A 26682-nucleotide genomic window follows, 5' to 3' on the forward strand; every position below is an offset into this window, starting at 1 on the left:
ATGACTTGTTTCAAGTTTAATTTGTGTCGCTCAGTAGACTGGATAAAGGAAGAAACTATATGTCGGCTTAACACAAAATTTGGAAACAAGAATGACAGCAGTCTAATGACTAAAGGCCCGACCTTTCATTTCGAACGGGAAAATTTCCCAACGGTAAGAAAAATAATATAAGCCTGAAACATTTAAATAAGAATAAATTGAATCACATTTTAAAGGAATTGTAACTCTTAGTTGATTTAACTTCAGCACTTGACAGGCATTTGTTTGAATCATGCCTGTGCTGAGGAAGAAATCTGCATTGCTGGTCGATGTGTTTCTGTTTTAGAAGGTAAGATTTAAAATTTAATTTATTGTCGAAAATTTTTATTAAATTTTGTGAATCTAAATACACTTTTCTGGTCTAGAAGACAATATATATCATTTTTTATTTCAAAATGCTTGATAAAGTTTTCAATCTTCCTGTCTCTGTTATTTGTTTGGATGATAATTAAGAAATGAGTGTTTTTATGTCAGTTTTTTTCTGTCATATAATAAAACATAATTGCTTAACAAGCTTGTTTATTGCATAAGATGAAATGATAAAATTGAAAAAAAAATTAATCATGAAATAGCAGTAAGGGTTAGGGTTAGGGTAACCATTTGATTAGGATTATCGTGTTTTACAAGCTCTTAAACATACTTTAAAAATAATTTCCTCTAGAAAAAATTCTAGCAAATTAAAACAAAAAACCTCAAGATACACGAAGTTCGAATAAGGCTGTTATTGCAATTATGAATATTTCAATTTAAAGACTTTTGAAGCTGCCATGCTTTACGGAAGAATATCCTGTTTAAATTGTATCAATATCAAAGAAAGTCTATTCTACGTGATTGGAGTATTTATTCAATGAAATATATTGAGATTACGAACAGTCTTCAGGCTAAAAAGTCAATTTTAAGAATACAAATTAGAAACAGAGGAAATCTCAACAATAGCAGAGGCGGAATCAGGTGTCACGGAGGAGTAAGCATTCCCTGCCGACCGGTCATATCCGCAGCGTGCTTCTTATGATCAGGAAGTAACAAAGAAATCCATTGAGAATTATGAGTGTAAATAAGGGCTTAACAATTAGTATTAAAACAATTTGGGCAGTATTTGATTCGGTGATCAATGGCATTTGCTAACAAAGTCACTGTTTTACCCATAGAACTTCCGCAATGATGACTTTAACGAGACTGCTGATGTTCTTGTTTCGTCAACTTGTTTTTTCAATAACTTACTTGGTTTTAAAAATCTTTCACACGTAGAACATGCTCATCCTTATCGAATCAAATGAAAGATATAAATCCAGTGCGCAGGTTTTAATGGTGTATTGCTGCATAAGTAAGGGAAGTTGACGATTGAAAAGCCAAAGTCGTCACGTTTATCTGATACATGGGTTCCAATAAATGTTCTACCAAGCCTCTGTCCTTACTCCTCACTAACATATGAACAGCAGTGAAGGAGAAATTTTCGATGCACTGTTCATCAATACAAAATTCCAACTTTTCAACTTTATATACAGCCATTCCCCATGATGAATAAAGGGTTTTTGACACTATTGACTGCTGCTTTTTTATGAAAGGGAATTTGTAAATTTATTTATCTTGTCAATGGTCCTTTGAAAAATCATTTGATGAAAAACCTTTTTGATTGTAAACTGAAATACTCCAAAATTGATATTAAAAAGAATCTTGAGTTTCTCATTGACAACATTTATGTTTTTAGATTATATCTTCCAACATTCCATTGGATTTCCTGTGGGTACCAATTGCGCCACGTTATTAGCAGACTTATCCTTGTTTTTATGTGAAGCAAAACTGATTCAAAATCACATACATGAAAAAAAAAACCATTTGCGATGACCTTCAAATCGACACTTAGATATATCGACGACATATTATCAATAAAAAAACAGCAATTTCTACACAAAATATACCAGTAAGCTCGGAATTAAAGAATCCAAAGAGTCTCACAAGTCCCATTATGGCTACCTAACATCAATAACCTGTTAATAAATATGATTACTTCTACTTTCTGTCATTCTCTTTCTTTTAGCAATATACACATGTCACCTGCATATTGAGTATATAATAATGTAAGGTCTCCCAGTTGATTCACTATGCAAGAGCATGCTCTACGTACAAAAAATTACTTAAACAAGACAAGCAATTGACAAACAAATTGATAAAGCAAGTCTTGCTTGAATTCAACAGTTCACAAGTTTTATAGTTAATGCAATGTCCTTGTCAGCAAAAAGAACCAATCATTAAGTCAAGTACTATCACTCTTGACATGACAGAGCAACGCGTTTCGTTTATTCAGTTTTTATTCTATTTGAATTTAAAGACTAGTTGATATTCATGTATATTTATAATGAAATTCTCATAAATACTTTGCAAATGGTAATCATTATAAGCTTTGTTGATATCAAGGTATTTATTCTGATTAATGATTTTTTTTTAGAAAAAATAGAAAAAAAGTATAAAGACTGTTCAGATATTGTGAAAAGAGACCAAAGCAAGAGAGGACAAAATGGGGTGTACGTTATTTACGCTGACACCCGGAGAGAGGTCTACTGTGACATGACGACAGATGGAGGAGGGTGGACGGTGGGTAGTTATTTCATTTTTCAATAATAACCGAATACACAATAAAATATCCTTTTCTTACCTATTTCAACTCTAACTGTTGAAATTAAAGACAGGTGCAGGTCTTTTAGGTTTTCATGAGAACAAATTTAACAAAACTTTTTCATGAAGATATTATATCTCTTCCTGGTTGGGACGTGTTAACTGTCCTGCGAAATAAGCACCTAAATATGGAATTGCAATCGATAGACCACCTCCCTTCTTGATTAAAGCACTTGCTAAATATGCAGGCAGGGACGATAAAGGCTTCCCATGGCCAGAGAATATTGCAGTGTACTCTTTGCATAAACTACAATTGTATGACGTAATGATTAAATATTAGATCAAATCACTGCAAACTTGAGCTGTAATGATTGGGAGAAATCTTCGTAAAATTTATTATATTTTCAACTAAAAGCGAGCAGGTCTGAATTTTCAGAAATTCACAGGGCCAAAAAAGGCCGAAAGTGAAACTTGTTCTTTGCATATAAATAAGAAAATATACTTGTCGAAATTTCTAAATCCCCACTTTTATTTTTTCAAAAAGTTCAAAACCCTAACATCAATGTACTAGTTGCTCACAATTTTGCCTTTAATTTGCAATGCTTATCTTTCAAGGCAAAAAAAATTGTAATCGAATGCGTAATTACTCGACCGTGACCGTTTTTGTTAAGGACCCTCTCTACACTGCACCTTAATTTCGGGGTACTTGCGTGTAGTTAGACTGACCCACCATCTGACATAAAAAAGAATAAATTGTAATCTGCACTGTATGACAAAATTTTAAAGAAATCCATGTATTCTAAACATTATATTAGACCAAGATAGAGTAAGTGAAAATTTTTTTGCATGTATTTTCTCCGTTTGAATAATCAAAAGCAATTTTTCTTTGTCATTTCTTCACTGTCTTCAAAGATTTTTCCTGGATAAAGAAGGCACGCTCCCTATATTAGAAATGGATTAGTTTATTTCAAAATAGCCTCCTTTACACTATATATTTTTCTCAAAGTCCAAAAAACATTTTTCATCAGTGTATAGAGGGTTCTTAAAAACCATGAAGTTCCAGTTCCATTTGTTTTTCGTGTGTATTTTTCATGTTTTTTACTTCCATGTGTTCTCCATCTTTAATTGATAACGAAAAGCAGAAAAAAGTTTGATTAAAATGCGGTGTATGTCCATAAAAAAAATTGAAAGTGAAGTTGAAATGGCCCAAACGGGTCGTAGTTAAGGAGAATTCTGTTTCCTTTCACTATGTGACTTTATTTTACTTAAAACCTTTATAATTACAACCCGAAAAACATACAAAGCATACCTGAATTCCTTTTAATCATTAGAAATCGCTAGATTTTTTAATAAACACAACAAAATCATCCTAGAGTTTATCCGGAAAAATCAATGGAACCGGAACCGGAAGTGCCCTCCCCCAATGTCAAACTGGAGGAGTGGGTAATACATGCAATGCGACATTATGTAAATATTGTCAGCAAGGCACAGGCACTTTGGGTAAGCCTACTTGTCATCTTAGTCTCAACCCTAACTTACATGTATGGAAGAAAATAGACTATAGTGTGAGACCGCTTTTCCAGCAGCAGAATTTAGCGGAACTAGAGGACGACCTAGTCTCCACATGGAAAAACATTGAATAAAAGAATTTTTCTTAAATAGTGTAAACTCTTTGAGGAACGGTTGTCTTGCTGTGACCTCGTTTGAATGGAGGATAATGCAATATTTAACGTTGTGAATTTTTAATTCAAGTGTGCCATAACGTTTCCGCATATTGTGTTAAAGTGCTTCAATAAAATAAATTAAGTGAGAAAAATTGTTTTGCTACTTTTTCATCCTGTATACTTATTACAATATATTGTTAGAATAATTCAATATAAGAGTGGTGTAAAGCAAAAACTTGCCTGGGTACTTAGAAATTTTGACTAGTATATAACAAAGCTATTTTAACAAGAAGCGATATAATAAAATATCTAGCATTGTGTACAGGTCATTCAGAAACGTCAAGATGGTGACGTCAATTTCTACAGGACATGGATTGCCTATAAACATGGATTTGGGAATGCCTCTAAGAACTATTGGATAGGTATGATCTTATGCTGATATTTTATAAAACTTGATTAAGAAGAAGGTATGGATTTAGCTTAATTGCGACCTAAAAAGTAATGACATCAAAAAGTCTTGAAACTTGCTTCAATATTAGTTAAATAAATTATTCTGATAAATCAGGAAAGAATATGGCATGAAAGTTTACCATTCTGCAAAAATGACGTCTGTCATGAAGTTCTTTTGGATTTTGTGCAGGCAGTAGAGAAAACGATAAGCCGTAGAATAAACAAAACAAAATAAATTTATTTAAATAAAAAAAAAACAAAATAAGAAATTATCAAAACAAACTCACTCTCACTCACCCTCTCTCACAAAGAAAACAAAATATAACTTTAAATTGAAAACCAGATGATATTGACAGTGAAATAAAGATTTAACTTTAAACACAATCAATTGTCAATAAGCAGTTGTTGGTTTCAAACAATAAATTGCAACTTTACTTGAAAAACTCAAATAGAAAAATCAAAACTGTATTACGTTAGTTTTCGCAGAAAAAAAACTTTTTTATAAACAAGATCTGTAAATATAAAATTCGTTAAATGTCAAATTTAACTCTTATCAATGCTTTATTTCTTAAAACCAGAATTGAGAGTTTGACTTTTGGCTATTTTATTCCTTAGAATTTACACCATCGGGCCTCCAAACATCGAACACTGCCCCTCTGATTCCAGCCCTGGACTCACAGGTCTCCCACTGTAAATCTGAAGAATTCAGTCCCTATTATTCAGTCGGGGACGTCACTTAATTTCTATGGACACTGTCCTTGCACACCAGTACCACGCCCTGCGTCAACTATGTGCTCGTGCCGCGCCCTCGCCTCTACACACGACCAAACTCCCCCTTGGGTCCAGAAACCTACTGCCGCCCCAGGTTTATAATCATAACCCCTCTGCACTGAAACAATAATTACTTTATCTAAGACCTAAACACTACTCACTTAAACTACAAATGATAACGGACACAAAACCCGTAAATTTACAACAAAACCCCCAAAATATCTAAAAAGAGAATAGCTCAACGGCTGCAGAAAGAAATGCCCATGCAGTAAATTAAACGACTCCTATGCTACCCGTTCACCAGACTAACTTCTGTTATTTTCTCCCTCGTTTCACTCCTCCGCAAATAAATATTTTCTTGACTAATTATTGAAAAACAAAGATAAAGAATATACTGTAGGATTGTTGCGTTCGTTACAAATCGCATTTTTATTCAAAACATACAAATCAAACTCATAAATTTTACAAGATAAACAATGCAAGGGCTGGGAGGGCAGGGAAAGCCAAAGACACAAAACAACCTGCGATTCTTTGTAACGAACGTCGCATTAATCGAACATTCCCCGGTAAAGGTATTTATAGTGAGCGCTAAATCGCTCATGCATGAAAAATCAGTTTCTTTAGATACGAAGTTTCACGGAGAATACCGAAGTAAAAACGTAAAGAAATAAATTTATTTTCTCCCTCGTTTCACTCCTCCGCAAATAAATATTTTCTTGACTAATTTATTGAAAAACAAAGAAAAAGAATATACTGTAGGATTGTTGCGTTCGTTACAAATCGCATTAAACAAAGGACAGTAGTTGCAATAAAGTATATAATTTTATAATCTAAGATTCATTGAAACCAGAATTTTATGTTCAAGATTGTCTTTTATATAACCGTCTTTGACTTTATCCGTGACCCACTGACCATGTATTTTAAGCAATCCATCAGACACATTAAATTATTAACAGCGGCTGTAACTCCGCCGCTACGTAAAATGTGTAAAGCATATTTAGAACTGTCAAGGCCAATTTCATTTAAAGAAGACAACAATATTTCCCTAATTCTTGTACATGACAGAGGTTTGGATTTATTGAAGGATTTTACAAATTTTACAGCTGTAAGCATGTAATCATTGGAAGACTTATCTATATCTAACATGTCGATGTATTTGTTTAACCAAAACACAGGGCACAAATCGTTCCAGTTTTTGCGATTATCACCGAATTTCCTCTCCTGTAGATATCCCTTTTGCTTCTGGGAATATTAATTTCGATGTGAACACTTTCCCATTTGATATCACATAATCGAATATTTGATAATTCACTGAATCTAAAGAAACCAGAAAATCCCAATAAACACATCACAAAGGATCTTAATTTCAGCACATTAGAAGGATCCTTGGAAGAAAAATCCATCAAATTACGTAACATATCTGTAGTGATAGATTCTGTTTTGCTGATAGGTTTTGATAACATGCGCCTTCCACCTTCAAGCACTAGTTTCAGGAACTTATCTTCGCATGAATTCAAATTTGAAGAAAATTCTTGAGTCCAACTTATACTGTAGAAATACGCTTCCAGAACCGACGGTGATACCCTCCGTTGCACCAAACCTCCCATAAAAAGAGCGACAGTAGACGCTGATGCAGGAAGATGCGTAAATGAATGCTTCGATCAGTCTCTAAATTTAGAGAAATATATGTCGTACAAGATGTACGTTGACTGAGATTTTGCATTTCTCACGATATGCGGCAAAGACTCCACTATATAGCTAAAATGAAGATCGACCTTAAACTTGTCAATATTTATCTACTGGCCTTGATAATTCTTCAAAGTCTGAAATATATAACAATAAAGCACATTAAAATTCAAACCAAATTTGCACAGTAACCAATAATAGCCACGATATTATATCACACATATTTACAAACAACTTTATCATCAAAATAGGAGAGCAGACCTCCATGATTAAAAATCAGTCATAAAATATACGATTTTCAGAACCAGTATGTTAGATTATAATCTTTGTTAGCATTGCAATCATTCAAATCTAGGAGAACAGTCCTCCTTATTGGATAGCAGTCATCCATTCATTTAATTTCAGTATGCATGCACATTGTACACTGGTTAGCAGTCAACCTTTGTGTACTAATCTGTCCATATTTCAGAATCAAAGCTTGCAAATGTACATATAAAATATAGTGTTACAGAGATTACAGTGACATAATTACGAAGCATCCAATCCCAGTGCTATAACATTACTGATTAATTTGTGATCTGCAAATAATCTTATTTTTATTAGAACCCGAAATGAAAAAAAAAAATATTAGTTTTTCTATACTTTTTAATATCTTTCTCCTTATTGGATAGTAGTCATCCATTCATTTGATTTCAGTATGCATGCACATTGTACACTGGTTAGCAGTCAACCTTTGTGTACTAATCTGTCCATATTTCACAATCAAAGCATGCAAATGAACAAGTCATATAAAATATAGTGTTTCAATGACTTAATTACGAAGCATCCAATCCCAGTGCTATAACATTATTAAATAATTTGTGATCTGCAAATATTCTTATTTTTATCAGAACCCGAAATGAAAAAAAAAAAAAAATATATATATATATATATATATATATATATATATATATATATATATATATATATATATATATATATATATATATATATATATATATATATATATATATATAGTTTTTTCATACTTTTTAATATCTTTCTCCTTATTGGATAGCAGTCATCCCATCGTTTAATTTTAGTATGCATGCACATTGTACTAATCTGTCCATATTTCACAATCAAATCATGCAAATAAACATATAAATATAGTGTTACAATGGCTTCATTACGAAGCATCCAATTGCGGTGCTATACCATTACTTATAAATTTGTGAGCTGCAAATACGTTGTTTTTATCAGAATCTGAAATGATTTTTTTTTAACTCATGTTTTTCACTTTGACATTTTTTTTTTTTTAACATGCAAAGATATCGCAAGAGTGAGGTCCCTAAACCTTATTGAAAAATGAAACAATATGATTGCTTATACCCCAATCGCCAAAGCCTGCTTCTAAGTTTTGCTCTCGTGGAACCCATTTACAGAAAAAGTGTATATAGTAAAAGCAAAATATAATAAATCCGAATTCATTGTGCCGATCTGCGAAATTCTAACAACGTTTTGATTGTCTGTGTATATATATGTAGTTTTACAAATTTACTTTTCTAAAACACCACCAAAAATTTTCACCAACATTTCAACTGTTTTAAGTTCTCTAAAAGTTGAACTTCGAACTCTCTCTGTTTCGTCCCACCAAAGATGAAAAACTTTCTTAGTTGAATCTAACATCACTCCACCCAATGCAGAATCACTAGCATCAATAAAAACAATGCACTCCAATATGCGATATCATGGGGAACTAACCCTGGCGGAAATATATTTTATTTTAATTTTCTATTTTATTTTATTTTATTTATTTATTTATTTATTTATTTATTTTTATTTATTTATTTATTCATTTATTTATTTATTTTTTAACAAAAACTCTAGCTCACACCAGACAGGAAGTGAAATATTAATATTTTCATCCCAACATGATGCATTAGTAATAAGCATTGACAATTGTCTAATTGTTTTTAGACAAACAGACCCAAATGCAAACCTAAACGAAATAATACTTAATACTATTGAAGCGAGATCTCTAGCAGATTTTTTTTTTTTTTTTTTTAATCTTGCTACATAAAACTAATTTATGTCGAGGGATACCAATACAACCGACTTCTAAATTCCACTCGAAACTTTTGCACTGAGCTCCAAACGCTCTTACATGTAGCATCATTAATAAGAAAACCAGCATGCAACAAATCTTTTTAAATATTCTGTAAAATTAAAATACTATTTCGTTTGATCGCAAACCAATCCATCGTCTAAATACATTATAACTCCATATGCTTTTGCTCTCCAATACAATACTAGTGGTCTTAATACTTTAGTAAAATATAACCAGCACTGTTGAGACCGAAGGGTAGGACTGAATACGAAATAATGCTCTGAGCCATTGAAATTCCAGGAAAAAATTTACATGATGATATTCACTTGTTAAATAAAATTTGATCACTAATAAACCTTTTTCAGCAAAAATTGAGACCCTCTGAAGACCCCTCGAATTTGAAATTTCTCTTTAAAACGCATGCATTCACTTATCTAAGATCAACAATAAAAATTAGCTTTTTATTCAATGGCGCTGAAACGGTCAGTGGATTAACATAATGGGGCGGTTCAAATCATTCAATGGCTAACTCTTTTCTCAGCATTTCTAAAATGTACGTTTCAAAAACATGGAGTGGGGGCGCTCTGCAATATTGATTTGTTGTTAGACAAAGATACAATTTCAGAATATGATAGAAATTCTATACTATAACCAAATTTGATAACATGTAAGATATAATTGTCTGGTTTTATACCATTCTTCCAAATTCAACAGTTTTTTTTTTCTTTTTTAAACGCTCTTAAACTGAAGTGATTGAATTTGCATCAAACACTGTCAAAATCAGATTTATAGTCTAATAAATAATTATCTTACTCAACTTCATTCTAAACCTCGCAATCTCTCCTCGCTGAGCTGAAACTGCTGTTAAATAAACTGACAGCGTCAAAGACATCAAAATCCTGACCAGAATTGGAGTTTGTCTCTGTACGTAGTTCTTGAGGAACATCTTTATTAGTTGAACTTGAAGATAACATTCTGTAGACATGCCAAAGACACAAAACAACCTGCGATTCTTTGTAACGAACGTCGCATTAATCGAACATTCCCCGGTAAAGGTATTTATAGTGAGCGCTAAATCACTCGTGCATGAAAAATCAGTTTCTTTAGATACGAAGTTTCACGGAGAATACCGAAGTAAAAACGTAAAGAAATAAATGAATTCGCCATAGAAAATCGACTACAGGAACAAAATCAAAACATGGCCACACACTTGACAAACAGCCACGACTCTCCCTGACCAAACCGGTTATACTAAAAATATCTCTGTAAGCGAACACTCTTTCACTCTATGGAACCCAACTAGGGATATAATTACAACTGTTTACAAAATAACAAGAAAATAAACAACATAACTCAACTTCAGCACAACGTCATTAATGTGAAGCATGTTTCTATTTTCAACAGAAAAAGCCTCAAAATGGCACATTTCAGGGGTTATTTTCCTTCAGAGACAGTGTCCATAGCATAGCCGTCGCCCACGTTAAATTTTTAATATTTTGTGCAAAATTCAATAACAACTCACATACATGTATCTCAGGATCTTTGTGGGCGATGCCTGTGGAAAATGTCATCTGAAAGAAAATTCCATTGAAAATTGGTGTCTTCTGCAACTTTTTAAGAAAATACGGGAAAATGCACATGTTTATGACTTCATAATTATCATTTAAAACACGTGAGAAAAATGACTTGTATGATTTTTCTGCATTGAATTTCAATTATTTAAAAAGCATGAGTATTCAACTTTTACACCAGTTTCATTTTTTAGAAAATCACAGGGAAAAATTTGTATGGAAACCATTCCTTCTTCTTTGAATTTTCGAAATAGAAGGAGAATATACATGTATTCATGTCCAGTTACCCTGTCAAGTACAATATTGTCAACAAAGTTATAAAGGAATAATTTATACGATATCGTGTTAAAACCTTTTTCTCTGTCGACATTAGAACATTAAAATATATGGACCATAGATTTGAAATTTAATTTCATCTTTGTCAAGATCACTAACATTGCAACGGCAATATAGAGAATAATGATCTTTGATTAAGTCTTTCTTTGTGGCAAAATTGCAATCAGATTAAAACTGTAAGGATGAGTAGCATTTTCAAAGAACATCACAGAAATTTTGATTTTAGTTACCTTGGCAACATTAAAAAACCATTAAAGATAACTATGTTTCTAAGTGTAGTCTACATGAATTCAGCATGACCTCATTATATTAAAATCAGATCAGTCTGTAGAAGGAGTATTTTACAAAAATTTCTATATAAGTAACCATCTGATGTGCTGATGGTTTTAATTTTATCATATATATATATATGATGATACAATGAAAACCGGTAGAGTTTTAATCTGCGTTCTGTTATTTTTCACTATTTAGATACTTGTGTGACTTTTTTATCAAAGTTTTGGATTATATATATATATATATATATATATATATATATATATATATATATATATATATATATATATATATATATATATATATATATAAAGCACTAAAAATGACCAACGACACGAACAAGAAAAATTGTCAAATTTTCGGGACGCCCTGTCCCTTCTTCAGGACAAAGAAAAAAGTTAAAAAGTCATAAGAACAAAGGAAAAAGAGAAACAAAAACAACTAGCACTACTACTAAACTACTAAACACTAGATATTTACATACTTAATTACATGTTGAATTGGAAATTTTTAAGAACACTAATAAAGAAAGAAATCCGGAGCGCTATGAAATGCGTCCGGTCTATTGGGTATACTCGGGTGAAGTGCGATTTACATAATTGAACGAATTAATTATGCTAATTAACTACAACAATCAGTAAATCGTACATTGTTTCATTCTCTCAAAATGGCGTAACTTTACTTAATAAAGAATAATCAAAGAAAAATAATATAGCAGGGATATTTAAACATATGAATTATGATCAATTATTAATTTTGAAATATTTAAGGACTTATTACCGGGAAAAAATAATTAACAAAGGTGTAAGTGTGGCAGAGTGAAATTTGTAGTTATTTTTATCAATTTATTATGATTATTCAATTTATTATTTTCATTATTTAGAAAAATTATTTGAATCATGAATTTGTTGAATATTAATATATTTCAGCTACTGTAAGTTATTTTCTTAGATAAGTGTATCACTCATGTGAATATTTTTAACTTTTGCACACTGTATCTATATTTAGAGGGAATACCCTTTTCCTTGTTTTTTATTGGTCAGTGTGGTCAATTGTAAAGAATTTGGTCATGTGATACATTTGGAGGGAAGTTTTCTATTGTGTGTTAAATGTATAGTTCCTGTGCTGCAGTCTTTGTTGTGTCATCCATTTTTTTGTCCAGAATTTTATACCTGTTACAGTAATTGGAATTTTTTCTCATTATCAGGTCAGTTAATTTGTATTTACCTATATAGTCTTTATATTAGATGCATGAATATTTGTTTTGTGATATTAGAAATATTTAGATACGTATGCTATTTAAATGGCTGATTGCATTGAAAACATGAGGATAAGTGTAACATTTATTTTGTAAAGAAATACAGGATTTAAATATAACTATAGATATAGCACAGTGAACTGAATAGCTGAAGTTAGTGTATTTATTTTTACCTTTAGAATTCTCATGATCAAAGGATGTAGACAGTAGATTACTTATTGTAAGACGACCTTTACACCTCATGTGAGGTAAGCATTATTTCTAGAGTATTATGTTGGAAATATATATGTCATGATACATCTAGGCTCACAATACTGGTGAAATATACATGTAAATATTTTCTTTATGAATTCATGTGAAATAAGGTTTTACATGATGGTATACAGTGAAACTTGATTGAATGTATTATCAGTATATTTGTAGTACTTTGTTTATTATAATAATGAGCAATCATAGATATTTTGATAGACACAAATATTTTTGAGTCTTGTGTATAAAGGGAAATAACTAGCATTTTCATTTTATTCTAAAACATGAGCGTAAGAGTTATCTTTCTTACAATGTTGTTTATTAAGCTTTTATTATGTTACAGGGTCAATCTGAATCATTCTATCATCTGTCATTTCATCAATGTATCCAAATAAATGGTGTAAACGTTAGTGGAGTTAGTCATCCATCCATACTGAATTCGAACCGCCCTAAGACCCCGGGTTACATAAGCAATACATAGTTATGTGGGTTGTTCGAGAGTTGGTGACGCAAATTAACTGTAGAGTTTACACTGGATTGAGAGAATAATCTTGTTTAGTATTATCAGGAATTGGGTCTAGTTTACGTTCATTCTGGTGAAGTCATTCAGTTTGTTAATACCATTAGGGCGGAATGACTTAAATCTGTGCATCCAGAACTTTTCTTTGCTTTTTCTCTGAGCATCTGTCCATCTTGGGTTATGGTCAATCACCACTACTGTCATGTCCTCCCATTTGTGACCCTCAAAGTTGAAATGTTCCCCAACGGGTTCATTGAGTTTTTTGGTCCTAATGGTTGAACGGTGGTTATTGACTCTCCTGCGGAGATCTCCTGTTTCACAAATATACTGCTTTTATTCTCTCAATCCAGTGTAAACTCTACAGTTAATTTGCGTCACCAACTCTCGAACAACCCACATAACTATGTATTGCTTACACCTTTGTTAATTATTTTTTCCCGGTAATAAGTCCTTAAATATTTCAAAATTAATAATTGATCATAATTCATATGTTTAAATATCCCTGCTATATTATTTTTCTTTGATTATTCTTTATTAAGTAAAGTTACGCCATTTTGAGAGAATGAAACAATGTACGATTTACTGATTGTTGTAGTTAATAAGCATAATTAATTCGTTCAATTATGTAAATCGCACTTCACCCGAGTATACCCAATAGACCGGACGCATTTCATAGCGCTCCGGATTTCTTTCTTTATTAGTGTTCTTAAAAATTTCCAATTCAACATGTAATTAAGTATGTAAATATCTAGTGTTTAGTAGTTTAGTAGTAGTGCTAGTTGTTTTTGTTTCTCTTTTTCCTTTGTTCTTATGACTTTTTAACTTTTTTCTTTGTCCTGAGGAAGGGACAGGGCGTCCCGAAAATTTGACAATTTTTATTGTTCGTGTCGTTGGTCATTTTTAGTGCTTTATATAAATTTCCATCCGTGACCTTGTATCTACTTGGTAGATCCGACATTTAGGATATACAGTGTTGTTGGTTTTTTAGTGCTTTATATATATATATATATATATATATATATATATATATATATATATATATATATATATATATATATATATATATATATATATATGCAGGAAATGACGTTATCCACACCTTAACAAGGGATAAAAACCAAGAACTTCGTGTAGATGTCCAAAGTTATGACGGAGAACAGGCGTACGCTGTGTATACCACATTTTACATCGGAGACGAAAACAATAAATATACTCTGACAGTATCTGGATACAGCGGAACAGCGGGTAAGTAGTTTGCATGATACTTCAATGTACTGAGATGACGATATTGTATATTAACAATATATGGAGGATAAATGCATAGAGTGAAGAGTTTCAATACGTATTGGAATACATAGACTCTGAGAACATTGAAACTTCCAATTTTTACAAATTTAAAATATGTCCCTCAGCATAAATTGGATTTATTCAAGCTAACTTAATTCTTTCCAAGCCCTAGATCTCCTCTGAGAGTAATTGACTTCTCCTTGATGAGACAATATCGCATGCAAACTCCCAATACAACCCTCTGCCCATTTTCAGTTGATCTGAAAGTTCTAATGTATTTAGATAACGTATGCTGAGACACACCACAGTACATAGAGTTTGATTTGAACAAGCAACCTATTGATTATTCGACAAACCCCCTGGCCACTGAGCTATGAGCTCAGATCCTTTTTATCGTCAATAAATTTTAAGATTCCAATGGGCACGAGGTTAATATGATATGTTCGATCACAATTTATTTTAAAACATCATCAAATATTTTTAAAAATCTGGAATATTTTCCAGTCGCTTTATAGGCTCAAATGTACGTGAAATTGCATGCTTCCAATAATTAAAACTCGATATTTCCAATGTATTTTACGCAAAATATTCACTGTAGCATTCTACTTATCGTTCTTTACAACATATTCCGTATTCATTTCCAGTTCGCTATTACAAGGATTGGAACACAAAGCAGATTTCACTATGTGTATTTTAAAATTTTTTCAGAGATAATAAAATTTTCGTCTCACAATCCATAACAAGTAACTCGATCCATTGTAACGCTGAAAAGCCGTAGAATATTGACCAGTAGGTCATTTTTCTACATAGAAAAATGTCCCAGGGTCAACATTCAACGACAATTAGGGTCATTTTTCGACCGTAGAAAAACATTCCAGACCAGGAATCCTACGACTCCATAAAGGTTGAAAAATATAAAAGTCATAGAAATTTGATCCCCTATTTTTTTCTACAATGAAATCCTGTATCTTTGTCTCCGGATATTTTTTTTTATACTTTCAATGTAAGGAGGGGGGAGGGGTTATGTATCGTACTTCTTTCCAACATATATTTGATTATATATCAATAGCATCATCATAATCAATGTTTCTGGTATGGATTTTATTTTGGCGTGCAGAATCCAATTGAATATATATTACCAGGATAATTCATTGAGGAGCATAAATTTATGATAATATTTTGGGGTGGTTTTTTTCATTTAAACGTTTCATTCCGAAAATGGCATTATATGTTTCTAACTACCATAAACCTGTAGGGAGGCCCCCGAAATTAGCCCTTTTAACCATTCTTTTTTGGGTTAGGGTTAGAGAGGATTACAATTTTTACAAATACAAAAACAAAGCATAGAAGGAAGAAAAGCAATGAAATTTAACTATATAAAATAGATTCCATTAGTTCTTACATTTAAAGTAACATATATGAATGCATTCTGCTTTAAATACATTTTTTTAAACTACGTATACCTTATATAATCCCTAACAAAAATACTACAGTTAATTATAGTTTACTATAGTTAACTATAGTTATAACTTTGACACTTTGAAAACTTTGATTTACTATAGTGATAACTTTGTTACTTTGAAAAACTTTGGAAAAAACTTTGACACTTTGAAAAACTTTATCGAAAACTTTGATACTTCGAAAAACTTTATCGAAAACTTGATACTTCGAAAAACTTTATCAAAAACTTGACACTTTTAAAAACTTTATCAAAAACTTGACACTTTTAAAAACTTTATCAAAAACTTGAAACGTTAGAAAAACTTTATCGAAAAATTTAACACATCGAAAAAGCTTATCGAAAACTTTATCGAAAACTTGACACTTTTAAAAACTTTATCAAAAACTTGACACTTTTAAAAACTTTATAGAAAAATTTACCACTTCGAAAAAGTTTATCGAAAACTTTGATACCTCCAAAAACTTTTACGAAAACTTTGATACCTCAAAAAACTTATCGAAAACTTGGATACTTTAACACTTTGAAAAAGTTTATCGAAAACTTTGACACTTTGAAAAACTTTGACGAAAACTTTGACGCTTTGATTTACTATAGTTAACTATAGTAAACTATAGTTAACTATAGTAAACTATAGTATACTATAGTATTTTTTTGTTAGGGATGTATCATACTTTTTCCTTATATACGGGAAATACCATACACATCGGGAACATTCTTAAAATGATATATAAAAAAATAACCTAAAACGGACAAAAAATGTACAACTGTGTGAATAATAGTTCACAGATTTCTATAAATTCATCAAAAGAAACTTTCTTTTTCTATATATCTTAGCCCAAACACCTGACAAATGGTTTCTTCTGAGATTTTCTTAGACACTAACTTTACAAATATCTAAGGTCCTAGCACATACCCATGGCTAGCCTTTTTACTATTTATTCGTGAAATAAAAATATCTTTTAATAACATAGATATCTCTCTAGCATAGAGAGATATCTCTTTAGCTTATAGTGATATATTTTTGACTTAAAATGACTCTTCAAAATTAGAGATATCTCTGTAATTTAAAGGTACAATTTATTTTCCGAATATATAGTAAAAGACCCTGCCATAAATAACGTCCAAAAGTTAAGGCCAAAGTAAAAGTTTGGAATTTTTTTCAAAGTATGTCAAACTCCAAGGTAAAGGTAAAAAGGTCAAATTTGGTTGTTTCCAAAGAAAGGTCTTGTCACAAAAATACACCCGTGATCATGAAATATGAAAGCCATAGTCCCAGCCAATCAAAAGGTATGAGCAAGGTTAAAGTTTTTGCGGACAAACAGACAGACGGACGGACAGTTAAAAATATATATATACTCCCGAAACTTCGTTTGCAGGGGCATAAATATAATATGTAAACTGACAGCTCTTTCATAATGCAACATTTGATTTTTTTAACTGGTAAAAATTCCTCACATCATCAAATGTAAGTACATGTAGAAATTTGACAACGATACTACATCTGCGAATTTTGGGTATAACGAAAACATTTTTTAGTTAATTTTTTTTTTATGTATCAATCCTCATTTTGTTCAGATTTTTATGACACCAGCAAACGACAAAAGACATATTAGAGGTTTTGAGCTAGTCATTTTTTGGTATCATAGGTCAGAGGCATTTGAATTAAGTATTTTTTTTTACAAACTAAACCATCCCTATTTTTATGAGAAGTTTGAAAGTTCATTCATAGAAAACCAAATAAGATCTATTTTTCTAAACAAGCGCCCTTTTTCGCGCCAGTTTTAAAAGTAGATCTCAAAAATTTCTTTAGCGTAAAATCAAAGGGATAAACAATTATGGAACTTTTTAAAGTTTTCTCTTCTGACACCAGCTGGAAAATGATCTTTTGAAAGATTAAGATCACAACTGTGGAAATGTAATAAACAAATCAATGAGTGCGCATATCTTTGCTCTATAGCCTCAGAACACTTTAATAGATATCGTTTTCATTTGATGGAGATACGGTTTGTATTATTAATGTTAGGTATAGTATAGTTTTGATTTTGTTATTCTTTGTTTTGGTGTTTGTATCCATAACAGTAAAATTTGTATCGGTATAATAAAACAGTTAAAGTTTATCATTGGTCTTTCCACCATTGCAATTTTAATGATTAAAAGTACACAAATTGAATTTATTTTCATTTGATAAAGTTTAAATTTACGAATTATTTCCAGAAATATATAGGTCGGCATATTATTTAAGATGGGAGACGTAAATAAACAGAAGCATAAAATTATGTAAACATCAAAGTATTGAAAGAACTGAAAGCCGGGCTTTAATTGCTCGAATACATATGTATATTGTCTGATCCAAAATTTGTACAAATTTATTTTTTTTTCCTTTTGACCATTGATTTTTAACAGGTAGAGTTTGTATGATTAAGATGTAAAACAATATCTCATATACCAGTAATTAAAATTAACAGTCCAGACCCAATGATATGTTTTGATTTTATAATTTGATAAATAATATTTCCAAGAAATTCCCGCATATTTTCTATTCAAAAAGCTTTTTTTCCCTCATAATTTAAAAATTCAGTCTTGGAATACTTAAAATAATGCACATGTGTATTTTATAGACATTCTTTCAGCTTCAAACAAACATTACTAGCTTTTATCGCCAACTAGATGTAAAAACAATGATATATGTACATTGTCAAGCGACTTCACGTTTGGTTTTTTTGTTAACTGTGCTATTTATGGTAGGACAGTCGATCATGATGCTTATAGCCATGACTTTGCTGAAAGTCCGGCTAAAAAAATCGTATATTTTTGTAAACAGTATCGTAAATTAGTATGTAAAAAGTTAAAACTGATTCAAATGCATAGTTATGATGCTGAAAATTCCTAAATACTTGCTACTTATAAGATACTTTTGAATTGTTAATATCAGGGAAACTATTTTACATTAGAGGTACAATAAAGAAAATGAATGAAGCTACCTGAGCAGGAGTCGTTGCCCTTATCAACATTTTTTAAAGATTGAATACTTGATTAAATAAAGGAAATAAGCATTTTAAAATTTTTTTTATTTAACGATATTTATCATTACAACTAAAATTCCTTTATGTATTCTTATGCTTATATGCAAGCTCACCGCTGCTTGTTTTTGCTAATTTTGTATAAGTCAAATAAAACACTTTCATAGAGGTGAATAATGTCATTTATTAAAATGACGGTATAAATGTGAACAATTTAACAAACAAGAAGGGGATCAGATTCACAAGCTTTGATTAGCAGTTACGTAAAATATGATAATGTCTGATCCCCCAAAACTGACTAGAAAAAAGTATCTGTAAGACAAGACAATGAAAACTTCATTTGAAAAAGTTAGCAAAAAGATGGCACATCAAAACAAAATAGGCACTTCATATGAAAAAGTTAGCAAAAAGATGGCACATCAAAACAAAAACAAGTAGAATCAAAACATCATATTAAAAAGTTAGCAAAAAGATAGCACATCGAAACAAAATAGGCCAAGGATAGTAGTGAAACAAATACATAAAACAGTATAAACAAATCGATTCAGAACTAATGAAATATATGATTTTACATGACACATTAATACCCATTTTTAGGGGTAGGAATGCAGGGGTGGTGGAGGGTCTTCAAAATAGACTTGCTGCAGCATGCGGGTTATCACAATACAAATAAATGACTCGCTTAGCTGACCACGTGACCTTACACCTTCTATCACACGTAATTCATCAACCAAGGCGTGGATCTAAGAATTTTCACATTTTACCAAAATTAATCCTATCGGAAACCTCCAACTAAGTTATCGCATTCAATACATAAATACAATTATTATTCTAATAATTGTTGTTTTATGTATTCTTATGCTTATATGCAAGCTCACCGCAGATTGTTTTTGCTAATTTTGTATAAGTCAAATAAAACACTTTCATAGAGATGAATAATGTCATTTATTAAAATGACGGTATAAATGTGAACAATTTAACAAACAAGAAGGGGATCAGATTCACAAGCTTTGATTAGCAGTTACGTAAAATATGATAATGTCTGATCCCCCAAAACTGACTAGAAAAAAGTATCTGTAAGACAAGACAATGAAAACTTCATATGAAAAAGTTAGCAAAAAGATGGCACATCAAAACAAAATAGGTCACAAGATGTGACATGCAAGTCACATCCATGTTAGATGTGACATGCAGATCACATCCGTGCCATCCAAGGTGAGCTTGCACACAATACGAATTATTCATGGAAGCAGTTAATCACTGGCCTCTCCATACATTTCGTTTTAAAGTAATGATATGAAAAATCTTCCTATCATTATTCCAAAATCACGGTTTACACGAAATTGTCATATGTAATACAAAATGAAGGAAGAACATCTAATGATATAATATCCGAGAAATGTTAAGAAATATAGGCATTACTAAGTAATTAAAAGTATGAAAGAACAATAATTTCAGAATAAATGATATAACAATCACAAAGTATTCTATGAGCCAGCAAGCAAGCTAGGTGAAGAGGGGTGTATTTTAATATCTAACAGCAGTTATTCACTGACCTGTCAGTGTGCAAAAGAACATGTTCTTTAAGGTACTATACTTGTAGGAGTAAAACAATACAGCAGTTAATCACTGACCTGTATTTATACTACATTCTATTAGCTGACTATTTATCATGAGTAGAACAAAACAACAGTTAATCACTGACATGTATTGAACTACTTCCTAGTATCTGACTATTTAAAACAGAATTAAACACTGACCATCATTTGAAGTATCGGTACATTATAGAATCCATTCTAAAATCTGGCTATCCATTGGGAGTAGAACAAAATTTATATGTTTGAGGTCTAGTAATTTAAGCAAACTTAAATTTTGCAATTTCTACCTTGTGATGAGTGATAGTGTCCTTGAGTATGACACAAGGTTAGTGAAAATTTTACATACTCAACCTTGAATTATTTAATTTTCCCTACTTATACTACTTTTAACTGTTTAGTTCCAATTTGTAAATTATAGATTTGAATTAGAAATTGAACAAAATCTTCAACAATCCCAATAATACCTGCAAAACAACTGTTCCTCTTAGAACTGTAGAACCAACTGTGGTATACATTAATTTCATGACTTATTTCCTTTTAATGGAGGAACATACCATGCGGTTATTCCAGACAGTATGAATAAGTTTTACAAGGTGAAGGTTAATATTATTATGATCTTAAGCAAATCGTGAATATAATGTGAACTTCCAGGATTATACTGAATTTTGTAAATAGCATCTAATATCCCTAAAATAAGATTGCATGGAAAGTCGCCTTAATGTTAAACTAGCAAACTTAAAGGTGTTTAAAGTCTTAAAATCTTATTACTAAAGGCATAGTACAGAGGTAATTAATTGAAGGGGTATAATTAGCCTATACCAAAGCCTATTTAAACAAACGATAAAATATTTTCTTGCAAGATACGTAACCTATGATTTTATTTGTAAGAATACTTTGTTTAAGGACAAATTCCTTCCCTATAGATTATGTTTATTATTAAAGACACATTATTTAATTTGTTGCATTAAAGGAACATTAATCCTGATTTTGTCATGTTCAAATTTGTCACATCTTTAATCTTGATTCCAAACAAGATTACTCATTCCTTTGACTGGATAGTCCTAGCATACAGAGTGGATTGTTTACCTGTTGAAGGACATATCCCTCCCATAAGTATTTAAAACTGAAGAAGTGAGAATCCTATCCTTAATTTATTAATAAAAAGGTCAGTTGTAAAAGGGGATCATTTGTGATGTGGATAATTGGAATCTGTAATACAATTTGCTTGCTGACTCACCTGCAAATGTTTTATAAGAAACCAAGTTTCAAGATATAGCTAGTATGGATGCTTTCTCAACCAATGTTAGCGGATATCCTGGTCATTCAGCTGTTCTAGGGCACATCCATGGCAGCACTGCTGCAGTTTTGCTGGCACATACATGTATCTGCATCTTATATAAGGTTATTGCATGGTAAAGTCAAAAAGTGTCAACCAAGTTTTGAACTTTTAAATATAGATATAATATATAAAATTCACGGCATTAGGCACAGCTTCATTTGGTTCCCTAGGCTATGGAGATTATCTCAATTCCCTCTTAACTGGAATTAGTGGAATGTTATGTTGAGGGTTATAAGGATTCTTTCCTGAGGATTTGTGTTCTCACCGATTGTTCGGGATGTATCTACAATGTACTTTAAAGTTATTTTTTTATCATTACTCATCCAAGTACAAAGTGCTCACAAGGGAGGATACAACCTTAAAACTGGGATGCAAAATTAGGTCTACATGAGCAAACAATGCAACAACAAAAGAAAGGAAACTTTCTTTAGAATGAATGTACTATTAATAACATTAAGATTAGCTTCAATAGGAAAAACCGTGCCAAAAGTTAGATATGCTTTATAGGACACAATTTGAATATTATTACGAGCAATTAACAATCAACACTATAAGTAACTTTGACCCAACCAACAGATGTGCTTCATAAGACACCATTTGATCAAGTTGATTGTCATTATAAGCGAATAAAAACAATATGGGTAATTCTGACACAACCATAAACAGATATGATATGCTACCTAAGATGCCAATTGACTGTTATTAGAGGCAGTAAATAATCAACAACATAGGTAACTCCGACCCAACAATGAATAGATATGCTTCATAAGACGTCAATTGATTGTCATTATGAGCAGACAACAATAGACACTCTGACCCATCAATAAACAATATAGGAAACTCTGACCCAACAATAAATAAACAATATGGGTAACTCCCAGCCAACAATAGACAATATGGGTAACTGTGATCTAACAATAAACAATATGGGTTACCCGACTCTTCGATAACAATATGAGTAACTCTGACCCAACAATAAATAAACAACATGGGTAATTCCGACCGAACCATAAACAGTATGGATAAATCTGACGCAACAATAAACAATAAAGGTAACTCTGACCCAACAATAGACAATATGGACAAGTGCGACCCAAACAATAAACAATATAAGTAACTCCGACCCAACAATAAACCGAAAAGCTTCATACGACGCCAATTGATTGTCAGTATGAGCATCCAACAATAAAACAATATGGGTAACTCCGACCCAAACAATAAACAATATAAGTAACTGAGACCCAACAATTAACAATGTGTGTAACATCGACCCAACAATAAACCGAAAAGCTTCATACGACGCCAATTGATTGTCAGTATGAGCATCCAACAAAAAAAAAGAAAAAAAAAACAATATGGGTATACTGACCCAGAAGGTACAAATCTACTGTGTACCAAAACAATATGGGTATACTGACCCAAAAGGTACAAATCTACTGTGTACCAAAACCAAACAAATTTGGGTATACTGACCCAAAAGGTACAAATCTACTGTGTACCAAAACCAAACAAATTTGGGTATACTGACCCAGAAGGTACAAATCTACTGTGTACCAAAACCAAACAAATTTGGGTATACTGACCCAAAAGGTACAAATCTACTGTGTACCAAAACCAAACAAATTTGGGTATACTGACCCAAAAGGTACAAATCTACTGTGTACCAAAACCAAACAAATTTGGGTATACTGACCCAAAAGGTACAAATCTACTGTGTACCAAAACCAAACAAATTTGAGTATACTGACCCAAAAGGTACAAATCTACTTTTTACCAAAACCAAACAAATTTGGGTATACTGACCCAGAAGGTACAAATCTACTGTGTACCAAAACCAAACAAATTTGGGTATACTGACCCAAAAGGTACATTCTACTGTGTACCAAAACAATGTGGGTATACTAACTCACAAGTACAAATATTGTGCACCAAAACAATATGGGTATACTGACCCAAAAGGTACAAATCTACTGTGTACCAGACAATAAACAACAAAGGTAACTATGATCCAATAAGTAAATATCTACTGTGTACCAAACAATATGGGTAACTCTGACCCGATAAGTACCTATCTACTGTGTACCAAACCAATAAACAATTAATATGCCAATGAATAACTTTGACTCAATAGGTAAAACCTTGTACCAAAACAATAAACAACTTAAGCAACACTGATCAAGTAGCTACATATCAACTTTTTATCAAAACCATAAACTTGAAAGAGTAATACTGATCCCATTAGTACACAATTATAAACTTTGTACAATGTACTAAAATAATCAACCACTTGAGTAACACCAATTCAATTTGTAAGTATCAACTTTGTATCAACAGTTTAAACCATTAACAACACCAACCCAATAAGTACATAAATTATCCACTATGTACCGAAATGATAAACATCTTGAGTAATCATGTAAATATTGTCTACACCAACCAATTTAGTACATATATTTTGACTACATATTACATGTACAATATTCATTCAATATTTATCAATATACAAAACATGAAATGTTACCTATAAACTTTGTACCAAAACTGATCAAACAATAACGGGCAATTCAAGAAATACCACAGTATAGTAACTATTTGAACTATGTATATAAAGCTTAGTCCACAACCCTTAAACTCCCAAGAGTGAAAATGAGATGTTGGTACCTGTATTAACATGATTACAATACACATTTCTCAACTAACTGTACAAGATAGCTGACATTACCTATCAGATGCCTGTTAAGGAGGGACAGTGCCTTAACGATGCTGCCTAGCTGTTTTACATCATGTTGAATGCAAAAACTTGAAATATGCAGACTATGATAGGTAATTCTTGTAGTTCAACAAAACTAAATAACTTTGCATAAAGTTGCTAACTTAAAAGCTTACACCATAGAGCATGATAGAGTATATAATTATGATTTGAGTATTAAACAATGCCTTTGAATAAATGAAAGTGATAACTTGTACAGAAAAACTATTTGGGAAACCCCAAACGCGTTATGTATAATTGTAAATCACTTATATTTAGTAAACATAATACTGGCCTTCGTCCTCAATTACACGGGAAGGCAAACTCTCTTATGCACGCGGAGAAGCAGCACAGGTGTACGCCGGCTGGACCTAAAACGCCCAAGTCGTTGAGGTTCAGGGTCTCCCGCTGTGGCCCCAGCTGTGAAATAGCGATGCTTGCAGCAGATACTTGCAGGATGTTCGTTATCTATCACAACTTTTTGTTGATCAAACTCTGTGTCCACTGATCATGGAGATCGATATAGAGATAATAATCATTAAAGGTATCCATTTGTTTCGTTCAACCAGTAACAAATAGCTTACTTTGAAATCCTTTCAAAACTCAGACTGTAGGAAAAAGTTCCACGTATGATGTCGCAATAAAGTAGCTCCATAAAATATGTTCTTCTCATGAATATCTGCTCATAAATAAAGTTCATATCGGCAGAAAATTGCACCAAATGTATCATACAGTAATCTGGTAATATATATGATAACCCGCGCACATATTATGTACCACCGCATCACTATAAACAATAAACCAGAAAATCCACACGTTCTTGTAAACGGCAACTTTATAACACGGACAATATTTTGTTCCTTTCAATTCTTTGGAATTTCATCTCGACAGAAAGCCAGGGCACGTTCAGCTAAGTTAAACAATCACAGACGTTGTAACAAATCTTCAAAATAGACTTGCTTCATTTTAGCGTGGTCAGCATGCGGGTTATCACAATACAAATAAATGACTCGCTTAGCTGACCACGTGACCTTACACCTTCTATCACACGTAATTCATCAACCAAGGCGTGGATCTAAGAATTTTCACATTTTTCCAAAATTAATCCTATCGGAAACCTCCAACTAAGTTATGGCATTCAATACATAAATACAATTATTATTCTAATAATTGTTGTTTTACTTAACGATATTTATCATTACAACTATGGAAAATCATTCTTCCAAAATATCATGTTCTATTGGGTATGAATTTAATTTGATAAGTTTTTGCAAAAACCTATGACATCAAAGGAGGGGGGAATTACCATAAGCGAATTAGCAAGATTCCAGTTCCCCTCTACCAGGACTTTCCCTCGGCGCAGAAACAATCCTGGTCTTTGGGAACTGGAATCTTGCTAACTCCCTCAATAACATACTTTAACTGTATTATACTATATTCTGTTTCAGGTGACGACTTAAAGTATCACAACAGTATGTACTTCACCACTCAGGATCAAGACAACGACAAGAAGATTGATGGTAACTGTGCCATAGCACGACATGGAGCCTGGTGGTATAGGAACTGTGATCTCTCCAACCTTAACGGGCAGTACGCCCAGTCTGCCCTGATTGGTCAACACTACGCAAAATGGTGGCACTTGAAACGTGAAAATGAAGCTTTAAAACAAACTCGGATGATGATCAGGAACAGAGACTACAGTTAA

General features: G+C 32.0%; 1 protein-coding gene across 1 annotated transcript; it reads left to right on the top strand.

Annotated features, from left to right (window-relative positions):
- Positions 1–26682, top strand: LOC134232737 (fibrinogen-like protein A). The gene is made up of 6 exons (XM_062714725.1): positions 1–153; positions 247–328; positions 2486–2631; positions 4642–4738; positions 14603–14767; positions 26426–26682. Exons 1-6 carry the CDS (start codon positions 1–3, stop codon positions 26680–26682), a joined length of 900 nt encoding a protein of 299 aa, XP_062570709.1.

This window comes from Saccostrea cucullata, unplaced genomic scaffold, assembly GCF_032062105.1.
Source record: "Saccostrea cucullata isolate Sc308-1 unplaced genomic scaffold, CSIRO_AGI_Scuc_v1 ctg1649, whole genome shotgun sequence".
Classification (NCBI taxonomy): domain Eukaryota; kingdom Metazoa; phylum Mollusca; class Bivalvia; order Ostreida; family Ostreidae; genus Saccostrea; species Saccostrea cuccullata.

What these genes read in the sequence shown, in the direction of transcription:
- LOC134232737 (XM_062714725.1), top strand. Translation starts at nt 1, where the DNA reads ATGACTTGTTTCAAGTTTAATTTGTGTCGCTCAGTAGACTGGATAAAG. An exon ending in AACGGGAAAATTTCCCAACG is followed by an intron (nt 154 to 246) that starts GTAAGAAAAATA and finishes ATTTAACTTCAG; the next exon opens with CACTTGACAGGCATTTGTTT. An exon ending in CTCTAAGAACTATTGGATAG is followed by an intron (nt 4,739 to 14,602) that starts GTATGATCTTAT and finishes ATATATATGCAG; the next exon opens with GAAATGACGTTATCCACACC.